At 39.2% G+C, this 20,359-nt stretch overlaps 1 protein-coding gene across 17 annotated transcripts in view; it reads right to left on the reverse strand.

Moving 5' to 3' along the window:
• The window catches only part of MAST2 (microtubule associated serine/threonine kinase 2), a 213,411-nt gene that overhangs the window by 117,639 nt on the left and 75,413 nt on the right, over nucleotides 1–20,359 (reverse strand). The window contains exon 2 of one of the 17 annotated variants that reach the window (XM_061451368.1): nucleotides 11,900–12,052. The exons of 14 other annotated variants lie outside the window; for them this stretch is intronic. In XM_061451368.1, the coding sequence (XP_061307352.1) occupies nucleotides 11,900–11,947 (48 nt within the window). In that variant the 5' untranslated portion in view covers nucleotides 11,948–12,052. Of the gene's footprint in view, nucleotides 1–11,899; nucleotides 12,053–17,833; nucleotides 18,243–20,359 lie in introns of those variants that run through there. 2 more of the 17 variants (XM_061451371.1, XM_061451372.1) reach the window with 2 other exon arrangements.

Consider the following 20,359-nt stretch of genomic DNA (forward strand, 5'->3'; position numbering starts at 1 on the left):
AACCCACAGGTCATGAATCACCCAATGATGCATTTAATGTTTTTAGCATCTTCTGGCCTTTCACTTCTCTTTAGCTTAGGAATCCCATATTAGTCAGCATAAAATAAAATAAATCCTTTGGATTCGTTTCAAATTCTATTACTGCAGAAGAAAATAAAGCTAACAGCCCTTTAAACTCTAAGCAAAATTCTCAAACACAGCAAATTACTTTCCCTCCCGTCTGGAAAATGCAATGTTCGTCCTTTGTAGGCAAAGCTAAGGATTCCAGGTCACATCTGTGCATTAACCTGTCAAGAATATATGCCTCCAGAAGTTGCCCAGTAACCTTTTACATCACTTAACCTCAGGGCTTTCCATAAGATTTAGGATATTGGTTACTTGACCTAAAATAATTCCAGAATACATCTCAAAACAGACAAGAATTCCCGCTTTCCTCAGAATAGTTTCAGTACCCACTCCCACATATATGTATTTTAGGAAGCTGAAATGTCTGCTCCGTATTTTGAACATTACATCATGTTTTCAAGCCCAAAATATGACATTACACAGTACACCATAGGCCAAACTGAATCCACTTGTGGTAACAAACACCACTGGAGCTACACATCATGGCTTGGATAGGCAGGTGACAATCAAACCGATGCATGCAAACCACATTCCCAAGTGGGTGAATGGAGAGTTACCCAACCCCAGGAATAAGCCAGCTGCCACAGCTGAGATACAGATTAGGCAAGGAGTAGGTGTCTGCAGCCAAGGGCAGGGTGGTGCATGCACATCCCTCACTAGCCAGAGCAATGAAATGACTTGCAGTTCTCCAAATCTCATTTCCTCCACAGGATTCATTCCTGTCTCTGGGGTTTTTGGGATCAAGAGCACAGGGTCACTCTAATTTCATGCTACCAGTCAAGCAGCAGTCTAGTGAGGAAAATAGCTGGTTTCCTATTTGATTCCACACTTTTCACATGAGGTTAAACGTTGAACAGTTTCTGGAAATTAGAAACAACCTCTGGGAACCCTGGTCACCTCAATAACAGCAGGTACAGTAACTCAGCTGCTCAACCCTTAGACATCAGCAAACTAATTTACTAATTTGGCTTTTTTTCCTCCGGGCTGAAAGAAAAACCCCTTTAGCAGCAGCCCTCTTCAAATACACTTGCCAAACACATTTAAATGATAGGTAGCACATAAAAGATGATGTTTTGAAGATGTCATTTCATTTGCAGGAAAATCTAAAGATTGCAGCTTGAATTTGCCAACCCAGAGTCTTAGATGTGGTGCAGCAGCATAGGAAGAACAGCAGAACAGAAGGAAAAATGTGAATTTGCTCTCGTAACAGACAACTCATAAATTCCAACAGCAGAGTGGCTTCAGAAGACCATTATGATAACTTATTCCCTGAAATGAACAATAACAGCTACCCAAAAGGTGCGTGTGGATCAATGAAATAAGCAGCAAGATGCATGGTAGTCCCCTGTAAATAAAAGGCAGGTTATACTTCAAAACCTGAGCAATAACACCCTTAATAAATGTTCCAAATCTTCCTTACATGTATTATATTTTTGCACAAATTAGCCTAAGGGAGAGGGAATACTGGCAGGAATAAAGCCCACAGCTTAGACAGCTCATTCATCTTTCGCATTACTTAATTCTGGTTTATCAAGGCCATGAAGCACATTACTGATCCACCCCATGTGTCAAAAAGCCTGCCCAGCACTGAACAGCCATCCAAAATAATGGGAGCAACTGTTCAACATTCTTTCATTTTGCCAGAGTGCACCAGTTTCAGAAATGTTAAGTCAAAAGGTCACGTTCTACAGCATTCTGGAGAACGCAGCAAAGGGAGTCATCGTGGAGACGCACAGGACTGCAGCTGGAACGCTATTGTTAGAAACTGCTCTTCAAATGACTCTGTCTTGACTTGCACCAAAAATTCCTTCAAGACTGGGCATGCAACAATCACAAGGAAACTGTCACAGCTGCTAAAAATGCCAAGAGCATGACAAATACACAAATCCTGGTTTATTTGCTCCCTTGTTGGCTTGCACTAATATTAATCTATGATTAAGTCAGTTGTCATTTCTCCTATACACACATCTACTCCTTAAAAGGTTGCTCCTGAAAGAATTGACAGCTGACATTGAGGCTACCTGACCATCCATTTATTTATAAAACTCTTTAGTCAGTCTTTAATGAATTTTAAACTGAATAATCAAGTCCAGCATCATTTTGGTGAGTTTCGGTCAATATGCTCTGGAATGTACTGTTGGAGACAATGTCCAACACTGCGGCTGAAACAAGAAAAGGTACTTGGTCAGCTCAATATTATCAGCAGCAGCAGATACCTCGCAACAGTCCAAAGGTCCAAAGGGTTCTGTTTATTCTGTCAGGCTGGTTTCTCACCAACCCCCCAACCTGTGAAGTATTTGGAAGCAGACAGGCAGAAATTAAGTTCTGGTGGTTGTTTTTGAGAGGCACGCTGCAGGTCTCCAATTGCTTTGCAATTGTTAGGCTAAGACTTTTGATACATCAACAGAATTTTATCTTTATAATTGCAAACTAATTTAGATAAGAAGAAAATCTCTGTCAGAGCAGTCTCCCTGGATAGCCTGGCAACCCCTGAGATAAGTCCAAGTTTCCCAGTAATAGCAGTCTGGAAGAAAGTTCTAGGGAAGAGAAACCTTCTCATTCTTCAAAAAGCCTGAACAGTGGAGGTGCCTGCCATCCTCCCCTAAAGCTGCAGCAAGTCCATTCCACATACGTCATGTGAAAACACTCTCAGAAATTGAAAGCATAAGCAATCAATTTTAAAGATATTTAGTAATTAGTCCTAAAAGGAATTCCAAGCGTATAAAGCTCCCTTGCCTTCATCTAGTTTATGACTGATAGCATCTGTAACCTCACGAGGCATCCATTAAGTTCAGCAGTTAATTACATCTGCTCTGACTGGACATTATTTACGGAACAAGGAGATGTAATTTTTCATTGCTTAGCTAATCTACATGAGGCACTTCAGTTTACCCCTCTCAAATCACTGCTGCCCAACCCAAGCAGGGAAGGACGGACAGGAAAAGGGTTTTCTCATTGCTTTTTGCAAAGGAAGAGTTAAAGGCCATCATCCACTTAATGAAGAAATCCACAGGCTGAGCACCATGTGAAAACTTGGAATAAGCAGATGCCAGCCAGGATTTACATCTTTGTAAGCAGACACCAGAATCTGAACTTCTCTTTTTGGCCTCAAAAGTGAATGGTCTCTGATGCTGCTTATGTCTGCTGGGCTCCAAACTGCAGCCAAACTGAACTGTAAAACCTTGACAGAAGTGATGAAAGAAAGGGCTCTGGTGCTTCATTCCCAGACAATAAATATTTTTTACAACAAATGCAAATAACCACAGAAAGTTTACGTTTGTATTATGTGTACAGGAAGACATTCATTCCTCAAAATACAAGGGATGTAAATCACACTTAGTGTGACTCAAAGTATTTCTACAACTCCCTTTTTATAATTAGTTCTGGAAAACAATATTTTCAGTGAAAAACAAACATTAAATTGAAACGTGCTCTCCTATCCTCTCTTTCACACGTACTTTCAAACAGGTGTTTTTATTTGCTTATTTAAACTAACCACAAAGACACACACAAAAAGAAGGGGGGCAATTCAACGGTCCTCTCTGTTTTGGCAAGTTATAAGTGTAAGAACCACCAACCTTACCCTAATTTTAGAATTACAATCTTGGACTATCTTAATTTCAAGGTAACACCACTGCTTGCCATGTTGACATGTGAGAGTGCTCTGAGGCGGAATCCATATGGGGAAAGTGGTGCTAGGCCAAACCCAAGGTGAATTTACAGATCAAGTGTGGTGAGAGTTTCATACTGGTGTATGTAAAACAATCTTCAGGCTTAGAGAGGAAGCAGAACACATCTCAAGAAAGCAACATCTATTGCCTTCAAAATGAAAGACAACAGAGCTGGGAGCCATAAGCACTGACTGACCTCATTCCTGGGCATGCTTTTAAAGAACCACATCCAGTCCTGTTCTTCAGGTATATCATAAATTGCCCAAATGTCAAGTGAACTAAGGTTTCTGGATCAGTAAGATTTCTCATATGAAAAAGCATGTGATACCATCTAAACATCTTTCATAGATTTATTTCTGAACAACCTTACATTTAATGCAGTTGGATAATTCAGACTTACTTGGTGCCAAGAGATCTGTTTCAGAGTAAAGGAAAATTCATCCCCAATTAAAGTACTGGTAAAATACAGGCACTCACTCCCAAAGCACAGATTTGAGAAACTGCAGACTGTGCCTAATGACTTTTAGTACTGATGGGCGATTAGTGTGCTCTGTAATGGACTGACAGAAACAGCTGATTCTATTACAAGGACATGTTCTGGCTAAGATTTTCTTTCTGTTGCATTTAAATTATAAATATGAGCTCTCTTGAAAATATACGAAGACAAAAGATATTAATCAATCTCTAAAACTTCTGTCTTCTGTCCCTTACCATACTTCAAATTAGAACAAACACTGACTTCATCACCAGGAAAAGCCTCTCAAGTACTCAGGACTGTCTGTACCATCATTATTTTTCCATACCATCAAGCACACAGTTCTCTTCATCCTCTACATCTTTTGGAAGAAACTGCAAGGTTTTTTCCATTCGGGTGCTGGCTTCAAAGGTAGATTTTGAGGTATATTCCAATTAGTTCTTACAGGTACAGAAGAAATTTCTGAAGTTGATGAACGATGTGCAAATCCATCAGTAATCATCACTGATGAGTCCTCCAAAGAGGATTTGGGAAGGGGCTCTTCCTGAACCTGAGAGATCTCACAAGGACTACTCTAATCAATGACCTTGTTCACGCTTCCTGGTTCAATTCCATGCACGGTTAAAGCATTCAGCTTCTGGGAATCAAAAGTCTTTAATACAGTACTTTTAACTCAAAGTCTTTACCATACTATAGGCGAACTGGAACACCAGACCAAAGTCCATGTTTCTCCGACACACACTTTATAAAACCTACGAAAGTTATAGATACTGGAAAGGAGAAGCAGCACGTCAAGTGTAAACCACACAACAGGCAAATTTTTAGGACATCAAAACAATCAAGTACAGAAGTGGTGCAAGCACCTATAAACCTCTGTACAAGCTTCCTCACTGATGTTTTTTAAATGTGGTTCCAATCTTTTTTTGCCTATCTCACTCCAGTAACAATCAACCCTGGTTCAATAGCTTTTTTCAGGGTAGAATTTACAATTTTGGGGTCCTTTCCATAGATGTTAGAGGACATTCTATACAAAGGGTATTTGTTGCAGACGTTATAACACTTAACTTCTGTGATGCTCACGAGTGAGAAAGAAATTCTTATGAGAGTTTGCACAGACCATTTTGCATTTTTGAGAGGGACCAAACTACAAATTATAAAAAGATAAAAGTTCACTGACCATCTGTGAAGAGATAACCTAAATGGGTTTCAAAGAAACACCCTAGATTTAACTTTCTAACGGCAACCCCCTTCCTATATGCTCTTTGGTGCAAGTTGTCTTCTCCATAAGAAAATCCTTGGTTTATTTTTTTATTAGATGTTTAACTCATTAATCCATATTCAGACATTAATGTTTTCTCCCAGCCTATGCTACAACACCGTATTGGTGCTCACCAAATTCTCCTGAGGGAAGTGCAACGTCAGCAGCCAGAAACAAGGATTATTAAAAGAATTAAAGTGTTCCTGTAAAATCATTCACTGCATACACAAAAACTGAATTAAGTTTGTTCATTCTCCTCTAAATTTATATTCTGTGATAAATGATATTTTTTCATGTCAATAAAAGTTTAGAAATTGATAAAATAGTTCCAACATATTCTGACTGCAACAAGTTCAAAACTTTTTAATGTATTTTCAATTTCTCACAAACTAGAAGTGAAGGGAGGAAAAGGAAAGATGGCGATTCCATCTTTCCATTTAAATTGGGTTCCACTTAGATCCTATTCTTGGGCCTAAAACATTACACCAAATTTACCACTGCATTTTAAGCATTTCAGTTTACGTAAGAGGACAGATACATCTTCAGACAGAAACTTTAAGGATTTAAGGGTTTATTTTTAATGCAGACTTTGCTGAATTCACAATTTTAACATCAGAAAGCAAAACCACCATCTGGTCCAGAAATTACAGATGACTGGATTAGGAGACTTAAGTGACATACGTAATCCCAGTGCAGCTTCTGGGGTTACTGCAGATTTACATATACGCTAAGTGACAGACTTAACACCTTAAATGGTCTTTTCTCACTTATATGATTAAAAAAGCAAGTCACAGGTAACATTCATGAGGGTTTTTTTCACTGTTATTAACTCACCACTATCCTCTTAAACAAGACTATGATTTTTTTTTGCCCATCATTTATTTTCATACAAGTATTTATCTTTGAAACAAACTATAACATCAGCTTGACATTTATCTAAGAAAAATACTGAGGTGGCTCACGCAGAGACAGGGACTATCAGAGGTTTGGCCAAAAAAATACATGTCTTGAGAGAAAAAGCAGGTTTTCAGATGCAAGTCTGCTGCCTTACTAGGAGATGAGCCCCTGGGAAAGTGCGCTGCTTTGTTAACATGCGGTTGGAATATTTTTCAGCTGGAGGTAAAGCGACTGTACTCATACTCCCACCCACACCTGAAGCTGTGAGAAGCTAGCCAGCATTTATGGCTGGGCTGCTTAAATTGCAGTGTACAACTTGCTTAACAAAAAATTAAAATCAATAGACATTATGCCTAGTTATTTAAAAATCGATAGATTTTATAGATGACTAAAATATTCATTTTCCCAATATGCTAATTGAATATTTATAAGCCTCTCTACCCAAGTTTAATATTAAATGCAGATGTAACCAGAGAATTTAAATGTGTGTTGATTCTAGGAACCTGTACTGTAAAACCCGGAAATAATTATTAGCAAGATACCTACTGAACAGTGCTAAACCTTATTTTTAGTCTTAGTATTTCACGTTTTGCCAGTTTCAGTATGCTTAAATACCCTGTTCAGTCCTAGACAGCTTATGAACAGGATATGGAACTGATAAAGCAAATGACTGACAAAAAAGATAGTATTTCAAAACAATACAGGGACCTCGCTGCACAAATTTCCATTAATTTCAATGGAAAAAGTGGGAAATTAAGTCCATTGTACTGTCTGAAAATCTCTACCTGTGGTTTCCTTCATACCTAACAGACTTTCGCCTTCATAGTTTCAGGTATTCATATCAAGGTAAGTCTCTGGAGCCTGAGAAATGCAGGGAGCAAGAAAGGCTCAAAAAGCCAAGGGCAAATAAATGATATAACAGGAAAATAAGGGAAAAGGGAAATTAATCTGCCTAGAATTCCAGTTACCTGCCATGTGCAGTACTGAGCAATGGAGCAAAACAGAACTTACAAGTGCTTCCACATTAATTCTAGAAGCCTAAAAAAAACAAAACAGAAGTATATTTGGCATCAAATAACCATCCTCTGTAATGGGCATCCCACACACCTACCCACAGGAGGATAACCTACGGGATAGTGTTGTCAGTATCTATTTTTCAGGAATGATGGATTAAGATGCATGGGCAGGGAAGTGGCTCTGTACATGTTTACCAGGATAAAAATATGACAGAAAAAAAGAATCATGGAATCTCTTTGGGCAGGAATTCCAGCCTGTAACAGCAAAAAATACAGTTCCATGACTATGCTACCAACTCTTAGGTCCAGGACAGTGACAATAATCAGGAAACATTAAGTAAGGTTAGGGAAGCTGCAAAGTTAAGACACGTCATGAGAATAGATTTCAGCCATCCAGACCGACTGGGCCAGTGCCTTATTAGGATAAGCAACAGAGAGAATATTTTGGAGGTAATGAAATACTTTTTCCTGGAAGACCAGTCTAAACAAAAAGCAGAGATGCTATTTTGGATTTGTATCCAGTCTGCTACCTTCTTTTTAATCTTTCATGCTCACAGCATGATTCTTTCTTGACTGTGGTGCATTCCTCCTGGGCAGATGCATTCAGTACCAAAAGGTTGATCAGCTCCCATCACACCTAATCGCTTCCTTTTGCACCATTATGTCATTCTCACCTGGGGACTGCTAATCTCTTGTCTATCAATTCCAACACATGGAGCTGGCGGGTATTTCACAGAACATTATCACAGAAATCTTTTATTTCAATGTTCCACTTGGCAACCTGAAGGCAGCCTCGAGAGTATCCCTCCTCGACCACCCTCCATCAGAAATACATTTAACTGCATTTACTAACAGAATCCCACCGTCACTATCAGCTTCCCTTTATCCTCAGGGATCACCCCTGCTGCAAGAGTCTCCCCAGTACAGAAGGATACCATGACATCAGCTGGAAGGCAGGTCTTTCCCAAAGATTGGGTCCCTGCTTCCCAGCAGGTTTCCCTTCTCCTAAACTACACATCCTCATCCATAGCACAGAGGCTGCGACAGTTCAGATGGGAGAACCCTATTATGTCTCTGTAGGTCGTATCTATGAGATACCTTTACTAAGTTGGTCCATTTCAGCTACTTTCAGCTTAAAAGAGCAAAACCTATTCTTAGTGCTGGGAGCTCCCTGAACCACATGCACATGTTAAAGACCTGCGCCCTGACTACATTACCATGTTACGCATTCTCTGCAATACTGGAGAACCCTTCACTTAGATGCTAGATTTTTACTTGTATCTTACGTTTAAAACGTGTTAGGTATTAGAAGCTAATACTAGTTAAGCTTCTACAGTAAGTGATTATGATTACTTTCTTCCCACCATATTCTACTTCTATTAAGCAAATTACAAATAGGTTAGATACAACCAAAAGCACATTTGGTTTGCTGTCGGGTTTCTGTGTTGGTTTGGGGGGTTTTTTACACTGATTTTAGGCATTCTCTCTCTTCACTGAAGACAAACAACAGTTTTGTTGTCCCCTCTTCACTTTACAAAGTAGAAAATTCTACAACTTGCACTCCTGCAACTCTGAATAGGCTAGGAATTCTCAGTATCCCATATGCTCAGACAGAAACCTGGGTATTTTTTAGGCATGGGAAACATCTTACAGAAGTAAAAACAAAACAAAAAAAAGCAGAAATATCACAATTTTATTAGAGCAAAATGTTAGATGGGAGACCATAAGATTTTCCAATAACTCCAGCATACAGCATATTAGTAGATACTGCGTTAGACCAAATTGCATAAAACCCCTTGCAGTGTGAGGAATTTATTAGGTGAGTGGTCAACACAATGCCAGAATCAATATACACAAAACTACCTACTCATAAACTCATGCAACACCAAACTAGTACTAATTTCAGACAGGACAGGGAGAAACTATGACGGCGAATCGAAGACAATGTACAGCTGTAATCTGGAGAAAAAGGCAAATAAACTGTTAGGCAGCATCAAGAACAGGATGGAACATAATATGGAAATTATTATAATGCCATTAGCTCAATCAGAAGCACATCAGCAGCTATGATGCCATGTCTGGTTCTAGTCATGTCACTCCTAAGACAAATCCCAGACTCACAGCCGAGACAGCTTGCTACTATTCTTAAAATTCATTTTCCTATGTAATACATACTTGAGCCTAAAACTAGAAAAAGCTCCCAAAGACCAACTTAAGGAACAAGTTTTCAGAAGACAGGAAATAACTTGTCCTTCTAGCCGAAAGAGAGCTAGCTTCAAAGCCCTGCAAGTATGACAGCAGAGGCACTGAGCAGCGTCTTTCATAGTTCAGCAAGGAGCATCTCCATAGCTCATCTAAAAGAAATGAATATTCAAATTCAGACTCCAGCAGAAGTAGTCTTTAGCTGCAGTGAGGCCAGTCTCTTGGACCCACTGAGGAAAATTCAAGTGAGAATTTCCATGGAAGGAAAGCTACTCGGAACAAAGGACAACGCTGGCAAAAGAATGATACACATGGATGTATGTAGATGTGCTGGAAATGGAAATCAAAAGGTTCTCATTTTCAGAAGATCACGTTTCTAAAACAGTAGCAATACAGATTATGAAGTAATGACATTCTCTGTGTTCCTAAAGAGGTACAATTGGACAATGTCTATACATTATTCGTATGTGTGCGCACACATATGTATATGACTAGACACACAAAGAAATTCTGTTTTCTTGGGATAAATGGAAAGCTCACACATTTTCATTTGTACATGTGAGAACTTCAAAGACATCAGAAGAACAAATTTTGTTCCAATGCACTGATGCAGCACAGACTGTAGTATTATTTGTAACACCTTCTTTTACAACCAACTTGGCGTCTTTGGAAAACTAAAGGCTTAAAAGCCACAGGTTTCTGGAATGCATTTTCTAGACGTGCAATTTATGGAGGCATTCAAAACCAGCCTTCAACATATATATAGCAGGGAAGCTGTGAAAGCTTAGCCCAAGAGGAATTTTCCTAATCTGCTTAAGGACAGGATTTTTTTAGTGGCAACATGGCTGCTGCTCTGTGCCTGTGTTTCTCTGCACTAAGCCTGTTTGCTTTTTGTTTTCTGCTTAGTTTGATTCTCTGGGCAGGATTAGTTGTTTTTTGCTTTTTTGCCCTGATGGTAGGATCACTTTATTGTCTGATTTTACGGCTGCCACTGCTGTTTCCTATGGGGACACTTTTTTGTTTGTTTTGTGGCTCATCTTCAGTGGATCCCCTCTAGTTCCATACAGGATTTTTGGCTTTCTACTCCAGTCTCTTAGTACACTGCACTACAAGCTACCTCATGAGAAGTTAGCTGCAGACTATCAGCCTCAAATTTCAGCAAGAAAGATCTGTCTGCTGCTGATACACTGAGGTCTCAGCTGAAATACTTTTTAAGCCACAACTGTGTTGTTTGTGATGGATGGAGCTAAAGTCACCACCACAAGAGGATGCACTCCAGGAGCAGGAATCAAACTGCTGCAGAAGACACTGTGGATCAGGATTTTTTTCCAGGAGAAGAAAGAGCTACCAAGAATCCAAAGGTTTTCTCATCTGCCTTCCATCCCAGCAACTATCGTGAGCTGTCATTTCAGTTTTCACCCTTGAAAAAGAAATGAGCACCTTTATGCTAATCAATGAAAGTATTTACTTTCATTTTGACTTGGTTATTAAATTTTATATACTTATGATATGGACTTTGGAAACACACCAGTAGATTAATCTCCGCCATTAATACTGCAATAAAAGGAGAGTGACAGCTCTCTCCTGATCAACTTCCGTAGATGAAGACGCAAGCTTTATGCACTGAGACAGGATTATTTCGGATCCTCTAACAGTGATTGCTGGCAGCATTGTTTATGCATCAGCATCTTGGATTACTTGTAAAAATTAAAATGTTATGTATTTTGGAAGAAGTTCGACTTTGTGTACTGCCAGAGGACAAAGGGAGTCGATCTGGCTGTTCTTTCAGTATTAGTTTGTCATTACGTCTTGTGAACAGAAGCTCCCATGTCAAAAAATCAATTTCTTGTAAAATTGTATCACTGGTGGGCAGGTTTTCCCAATTTTGTCCTCTGCAATATTCTTCTCTGTTGGAAGTTCAAATCGTGTTTAGTAAATGTTCTTATTCAATATTTTGCTGTCAGTGGACTTCTCATCTCTTACCCGTAACCAGGAATCACTACAATAATCCCAGTGGCATACTGGCTGCCCTCACTAACTGCAATAAAGTTCTTCCCATTGTTTTGAGATTGTCCTTGAAGAGCAGCATAAATGGTCTTGTTTGACAGTTACTTCTCAAACTGCCTGCAAACCAGGCCGTGGTCAAATTATTGCAAGTGATCGGGTAAGGACAGGACACAAAGCTGCCACATCCCAGTCAGATGCAGTAGCTGGCCACATGCACAGCTACAAGTCCGTTACAAGCCTTACTTACATTACCTTCGTTAACTTTCTTAACACTAGCCTGCTCTGGTGAATTCATTTGATGTTGAAAGCTGACTTCTATTTGTTCTGGGGTTGGAATTCCATCAAATTTGCAGCTATGTCTTTAATCATCCGGACCAAAATAGCATAGATGAATTTTTACCTGGATCAAAAATAGGAGACCTTATTCATATTAGTAATGTTACTGCTTTTCCACTAATGTTAGTACTTCTGTTTGTACTTTTCTCGTTGTGCTAATACATTGTCCCCTTATGATACTTCTACTTCATATATAGTCAGTCCTGTGGCATTAGGTCTACTGTTTGATAAATGTTCTATTTCTTACTTGATATTCGTGTTTTTAGCTTAAAATTTCCATGAGCTGATCTCCATGTTCTGATTTTATTTCTGCAAGACTACTGATACAGCTATTACATGAGTTCTTTAAGGAATTATGATTCACGTTCTGATATCTCTTACACTAGTTAATGTGTCAAAATAAATAGTAGAAAAATCCTTTTTTAATGCAAAAGAATACCTGCATGGTTATTGCACAAATCTTTATCAACTGAAATACCATTTGAAGATTTCCATTCCAAAGCAATTACCACTCCTGCAGAACAAAGCAGCTGATGAAACAGGGGGCAAAAAGATCAGTACTTAATCCATTATCACATCCCAGTAATGCTAATCTAGGTGTAAGATTAATTTAGACTTCAAACATATTAAAGCAGTAAAATAAGATTTGCTTCCAGAAATGTTCAAAAGACAGAATATCCATATGATCAGAATCCACATTTACTGCAGCCTTTCATTCATAACATGCATTTGAAACCAAGTCTCTGGTGAAAAATAATACAGATGGTCTATGGAAACATTTACAAGACCAAACATGGATTTTAATATGGGAAATAAAATTTAACCATTAATCAGATCTTCTTCTCTGACAGGGCAACTAAAAAACAAGGAACATATTTCCAGAGCAATCCCTTCAGTATTTCTCTCATATAAACTTACACGATGATTTGGATGTTGCATTCTATTTGTTCCCATCTAGGAGTTTCCCATTCATTTTAGTTCTATGTTTTTCCCTAAGAACTTGACAGCTACTTGATAATTCAATTCTAAAAACATTTGGTTTAGGCTGCCTGATTTTAGCAGTTGAGTGTATTATATCTAGAGTCATTTTTCCCCAAACACAACAATTCAATAACCTATCAGCTTATTTCACAGTGGTAATGGTGAATAACCTCTAAGTACTGTTAAATCTAAAGTTAACTGCTTTCAAATTTGCTAGGTTTTCATTTTGGTTTCACTGGCTTTGATTCCTGCTCAGTTTATAAAGGCAAACACTGCTTAGAAGATTCTGATCTTTTTTCATTTGAGATTTCAAAGTGCTCAATTTACCTGCCATTGAGCCAAGAACTCATTTCAGTGTAAGAAGAGAATCATCACTGTGTATAAAGACTCAGGTGTGAAGGCACTGAGAGACTCTGGTCTTAAGTATCCTTCTGGGTTCTTACAATTTCAACAGCTTTCCTCATGGCTTTTTTCCTCAAGGCCTTCCTACCTCCTTAATTTTCCATTGCTTAACAGAGCTCTAATATCACCCAGCCAGTACTGAAAAATGGGTTGAAGCATGGAACTATTTTTTAATGCTACATACATTAGAAGACCAAAGTCTTGTTTGCTATCATCTTAAGAGTCTCATATGCCAAAATCTAGGTCAAAATATTATGCTCTTTAGTTATTTTGACTCCTTTGTCTACGCTTTCCAGGTACAAGTCTTCAAGATGCCCTTTGTTTGGAAAAATCTTTACTCCATTCAAGGAATTAAGCACAGTCTTTTGCTACAACTTAAAATATATATACAGATATTTTAATACTTTGTCTGCATCCTTTTTCATCCTCTGTTTCCATGTGGCTTTTGGCCGTTTCAAAGCATTTCAGGACTACACAAATACTGAACGGAAGATTGGGGGGGGGGGGGGGGGGGAGAGCAATAATTATTTAACAGTAAAGTGAATGTTATTTCAAACAGATTGAAAAAGATATCATGTCCAATTCTGTCTGTTTGTATCGCTGAAATACTTGTGAGAGGCTAGAAACAATATTTTAAGAGAGGCACATTAGGTAAAAGCCCATATTGCTCAAACTGTTCCAAGACACTGTGCAGAAAAAACAATTTTTAGCCACACCACCAATTATCAGTCACTATCTGTTACACTGACAAAAGGATTTTATTCTGGTTTTGCTCTTTTAAAATTAACACATATCCAAGACAAAAGTGGCACAGAATGTGGGACATGGCTGACGTTTAAGAAAGAATCCCCATTCTTTTCAGGAGTTAAGTGTTTTCCCCCCCTGTATTTGTGTAGCAGAATACAGTCGCTAAACCTGCTTGTCACACAAATGGGAATTTCATTGTTTTGAGAACTCTATTTGAACTGACTCAGCATCTCAAACTGTTAGACCACTTGCAGCTTTCACATACAATTTAGGTCACCCATCCTTCCCGATCCTAACAGCAACTTGTTCCACACAAGACTGTATATTTATGCCAGTCATTGGTACATAAAAATAAACCACATTAATTTCTTCCTTTCTCTAAAATAAAGACAAACCAAGCAGTTCCATAAAAACACTCAGCGAAGAACCAAAAGTTGAGCCTACGTACAAAGGCAGCCTATTTTTATTTTTACTGCTAAATAGTTTGCTGTATTAATTTCTCTCTGTAGAAGAGCAGGGGGGCTCTTGAAATACCAAAAGGTATTATTCTAATGCTTTCTCAAATCTGCCTCATAGGAGTTTGGAAGCACTAATTCTTCACCAAGAATACTTGGGGAGAAATTGAGTGTGCTAGACTGGGGGGGGGAAGTAAATGCAGCCATTCCATTTAAAACACCATGTCTCCTCTAAAGAGGTCAGGTTTCATTTGCACAATGCACCCTGCTGCCATTAATTTAGCAGCCCTCTAATCAAGCTCGCTTACTGAAAGTAGAGAATATTGAAATCATTGTTGTTAAACTCCATGGTTTTCAGAAAACAGAAGAAATTTAAGCCTCCTTTCGAGTCCCATTATACAACATGCACAGTTCTGTGAAGTCGTGTGACTTCACTTGCAGGACAACTAAAACCTGCACACTGTCTGAAAGATAAATGAGGAATAACAAAGGGAGGCAAAGCCCTCTTGTGAGAAGGCTTTGATTTGCCTACAACTGGAAATTTTTGTAAGTTCAAAAGTAAAATACAATGTAGCTGTTTCTCAAAATACTTCTCCCCCGATACTAGTGATCAGCACGAAGAAATTATTTTCAAGAACCCAAGACATCAATACTAGACTGCTTTCTTTAAAATATCAGTGTCTATGTTTGTCTCAACAACAAATCCATTTTACTTCAGCAAGAAAGTAGGACACCTGAGGATTAAGTGAACAAAAGCCATACACCAACCTCCTAAACCATACAAAAACACCGTTTCTGCTTGAAAGGTGAAGTTAGTAAAATGTTTGTTAGCGTTACACTATCTGCCAAAAAAAAAAACGACTCACAAGCAAGGAATGGAAATCACTTCATCCAGTAAATCACCTAGTAAAGACCAAGAGAACTATTGCCTCTCAAAAAGAACTCAAAAACGGAAGGAAGTTACACATGACACAGTAACCGGACCAACCTTCCCTGAAGTCATCCCAACTTCACCTCAAATCATAGAATCACAGAATAGTTAGGGTTGGAAAGGACCTTGAGATCATCAAGTTCCAGCCCCCTTTTTAACAGAAAAAATACTGTTATCTTGTGGTACACAAACACTACACAAAGAGACGGAATTATCTGTGCAAGTACTGCAAGGCAAGTTCTACTCCAGCCCCCTCTCATTCCACTGCCTTCAATTTTACACAAGTTACACTAGGCCTAGCTTTAAAGAAATCATTACTTTCAAAAAGTATGAGTTAAGTACATGGAGATTGGCAGCTCCCAGCAACAGCACATGAAGCACCTCTCAGCTCCCCGTTTAGACATGTAACTGGATTTTGTTACCTGGCTACAAACGCCTTCTCATTGCTATCAAAAAGAAGGAATTCTCTTACAGTACCATTTTTAGGTAACACGTTTCACCAAGACTGCTGCAATCTTTAGAGCCAGGCAAGGTACAAGCTATTTCTCTTGATTCATGGTAAATCAATATTATGTTTCCAGCAGCACACAACTAAATTACATCTATTGCATCTGCTGCTGAAAGCTACATAGAGGGGCATGGGCTTTCTTTAGTATTTCATTTTTATAAGTCCCAATGGTACTACATTGCATTCTGTGTTATATTATGCCTTAACAGAAATGATTTTACTATATCACTCCATCATCTGTCTAAACTTAATCAAGCACAACATTGCTTTCTGAAAGTCTACAGTAGTCGCGTGTCCCTAAGGGGCTTTCTTCATGGTAGCCACTTTGGAAGAAAAATATCAGCTCAGGACTGTCAAACTATCAAAATTTACAAAGAGACATTCACCAGCACACAGCAAAACTGTCCCAAATCATACAGTTGCTAAAAAGTCTTTAACATTTGCCCATTTCAATACAACAGGTTTTGGATGCTATATCATAAATATACGATATATATATTTTTATATATATAAATCTTCTCAGACACGAAGTGCAATAGAACTGCCAGATTTAAATTTGTCCCACTGAGTTTTAAGTTAGGGCCTGCCAAAACAGTCAACAAGCTAAGAACAGGAAGCTGCATGACATCTACATTCAAAAAAGCAAAAGAAAAAAGCTAGAAAAACAAACAGTAAATGACTGGAGACCATTAGAGAGAATAAACTGTCAACCCAAAGCTTTGCAATCCTCGTACCAATCTGAAATGTAAAATCACTCATGGCCTTGCTCAAGTCATCTCCAGTCTTTCTCTTTCCCTTACCTCAACACAATCCATTCCTCTGGCCTCTAAGTTTATCCTCATTGATTATCGTTTCTAACATCCTAATGCCCTCCCAACAGGCACCCAACAATCAGCCCCCAAGGTGGAATCTCCAGCCAGTACACATTCCTGCACCTTGGCCAAAACGTTCATTACAATTGCTGAAATAAAGGTGAAGTACTCACAGTGTTCCAGAGGAGATCCCAACATACACCTAAAGACAAAAAGCAGCATAACATCGGAGATGCTTTATAACAGTTTGAGGGCCACAGATTTGCTGGGAAGGAGACGAACATGGGTTTGGCTTGTTCTGTTTCAAACTTATGTAGCCTAGAGTCATTGCCAGCATGTACAAGCTACAGCTCACAGAACAAATGGAGCAGAAAGGACCTTATTCACAGACTACACTAACCTACCCCTATGACATCTGATATGATTTCATTTTTTTGGCTGCCAATACAAGTGACATTTATTAGCCTATGCTGATATAAAACAAGTGATAAATGTCAAAGTCAATTAATATTTCCATATTTTGAAGAAAGTAATTTAAAAGTAATTATATCAGGTTACAGTTGCTTAAGCTATGCCATACAATAGGCAATAATTATATTCATCCTTATTCTGAACACGGTTTTATCACACTAATATCCAAGAGCTTTGGAAAGAGAAACTTTCGGCTACAAAAGCATCTGTTGTGCTAAAACAATCTGATTTAAAAGGAGCATTGCTATTAGCAAAATGAGTCATTTATAGATTTGACCAAAGACAGGTTAAAAAAAAAGTTGAACCACTTTCCATCCGGAGAATTATTTGTTTGCATTCATAGACAAAGTGCTGCTAACTTCAAAGCCCTTATTTTAATGATACATAGCTCATGTCCAAAGAGAAACAATACAAAATCATCAATGCAATTATTCATTTAAGAAAGAAAAAATTCATTAAAAGGACGGCAATGACTATCTCAGGATATCTTCTGCATAGAAAGTGGAAGACTTAAACTCTTTATACACTATATCATTAAAAGCCTGCAGTAGAACACTTCACCTGGATGCCCACAGCAGAACACATGCCCAGAAAGTGGAAAAGTGAACCTTATTAGCTTCAGACAATAATAAAATTGATATGGAAGAACAGTTAAGGACAGTGAGGCTGAATGTTAGAAAAAAAGACCATCAAAACCTGAAACAACTTAGTATGTTTTATTGGATGTTGATCATTAGAGCAAAAAGAGAAATTCTGAAGTTTAATCATATAGAAGCATGTGTGTAAGCTGTCATGTATTATGTATTTATGTTATAGTATATGATAATTGAATTCAGCGAAATCAGCTTTCTAAGACAGAGTAAACAAGACTAGCAAATACAAATTAACAGAGGCATAACCTACCTGTCTTTCTTCTAGGCTCTCAGCCACAAAACTGTGAAATGGGATTTGTAGTAAACCTTCCAAAAGGAGATAATGATTTAAAGCTCGTAGTCAAGTTTAAGGAACTCTGTGCTGCATTATTTACATTGTAAATACAGTGTTTTCACAAGATATAGGGAAAGTAAAAATGTGTATTTTAAAGCATACTGGGCTATAGCAAACCTAGTCTAATAAATCATTTCTGTACCTCTTGAATTCCCTGTATTTTAGGTGGCTTTTATTTTGTTTACCCATTTCTTTCAAATGTTATAGCCAGGCCAGAAGTTACACTACTCAACCTGTATGATAATTGAGAAAAACCTTCAACTAGCAGAAACATGAACATTCAGATAGCAAAATTTTAATCAGTGCACCAAAGCCAACCCCATTTCTTTGATTCCTGAAAGAGTATGTAAACTTTAAACAGTTTGTTCCTGTAAGAGTAAAAGCAACTAAAGTGTATCCATAGATTTGGAATTTCAAAAGTATACCCACGCAGTTGAACACAAACTACAGGGAATACCTGAACTGTCCTGGATGCGAAGAGAAATAGTTGTATTTGCACACTGCTCTGGTGGGCAGAAACTCTATGTTGCTCATGGAGCTGCTGAAAAAGGAATCCAGATACCGGCACCTCACTGTCACACTAAGTAGATTTAATATCATATACTGTAGAGAATAACACAAAAACACCACAGACATTTTGCACAGCCGCACTTTGGGATCTACAAATTACTCTGTATTTTTTAATAGTAGCTTCTAGAAAATTTAAGAACCTGAATGTACACAAGTCCATGGGACCTGATGAAATCCATCCGCGGGTCCTGAAGGAGCAGGCAAATGAAGTTGCTAAGCCACTGGCCATCATATTTGATAGATCATGGCAGTCAGGTGAAGTTCCCGATGACTGGAAAAAGGGAAATATAACCCCCATTTTCAAGAAGGGGAAAATGGATGGCCCAGGGAATTACAGAGCAGTCAGTCTCACCTCTGTGCCTGGCAAAATCTTGGAGCAGATTCTCCTGGAAGGCATGCTAAGGCACATGAAAATCAAGAAGGTGCTTGGTGACAGCCAGCATGGCTTCACTAAGGGGAAATCCTGCCTGACCAATTTGGCGGCCTTCTATGATGGAGCTACAGAACTTATGGACAGGGGTAGAGCAGTTCATGTCATCTACGTGGACTTGTGCAAAGAGTTCGACACTGTCCCACACGACATCCTTGTCTCTAAATTGGAGAGACATCAATTTGATGGATGGACCACTCAGTGGATAAAGAACTGGCTGGATGGCCGCACACAAAGAGTTGTGGTCAACGGCTCAAGGTCCGGCTGGAGACCAGTAACGAGTGGTGTCCCTCAGGGATCGGTGTTGGGACCAGTCTTGTTCAACATCTTTGTCACTGACACGGACAGTGGGATTGAGTGCGCCCTCAGCAAGTTTGCCGATGACACCAAGCTGTGTGGTTCGGTTGATAATGCTGGAGGGAAGGAATGCCATCCAGAGGGACCTTGAGACGCTTGTGAGGTGGGCTGATGCCAACCTCATGAAGTTTAACCATGCCAAGTGCAAGGTCCTACACCTGGGTCGGAGCAACCCCAGGCACAGCTACAGGTTGGGCAGAGAAGAGATTCAGAGCAGCCCTGCGGAGAAGGACTTGGGGGTGCTGGTCAATGAGAAAATGAACATGAGCCGGCATTGTGCGCTTGCAGCCAAGAAAGCCAACCGTATCCTGGGCTGCATCAAAAGGAGAGTGACCAGCAGGTCAAAGGAGGTGATCCTGCCCCTCTACTCTGCTCTTGTGAGACCTCACCTGGAGTATTGCGTGCAGTTCTGGTGTCCTCAACATAAAAAGGACACAGAACTGTTGGAACAAGCCCAGAGGAGGGCCACGAGGATGATCAGGGGGCTGGAGCACCTCCCGTATGAAGATAGGCTGAGAAAGTTGGGGCTGTTCAGCCTGGAGAAGAGAAGGCTGCGTGGAGACCTCATAGCAGCCTTCCAGTATCTGAAGGGGGGCTATAGGGATGCTGGGGAGGGACTTTTCATTAGGGACTGTAGTGACAGGACAAGGAGTAACAGGTTAAAACTTAAACAGGGGAAGTTTAGATCGGATGTAAGGAAGAAGTCCTTTACTGTAAGGG

The sequence above is a fragment of the Pezoporus flaviventris genome, unplaced genomic scaffold (assembly GCF_033815535.1).
Source record: "Pezoporus flaviventris isolate CSIRO_AGI_PZ_B2104156 unplaced genomic scaffold, CSIRO_AGI_Pfla_v1 ptg000013l, whole genome shotgun sequence".
Lineage (NCBI taxonomy): Eukaryota > Metazoa > Chordata > Aves > Psittaciformes > Psittacidae > Pezoporus > Pezoporus flaviventris.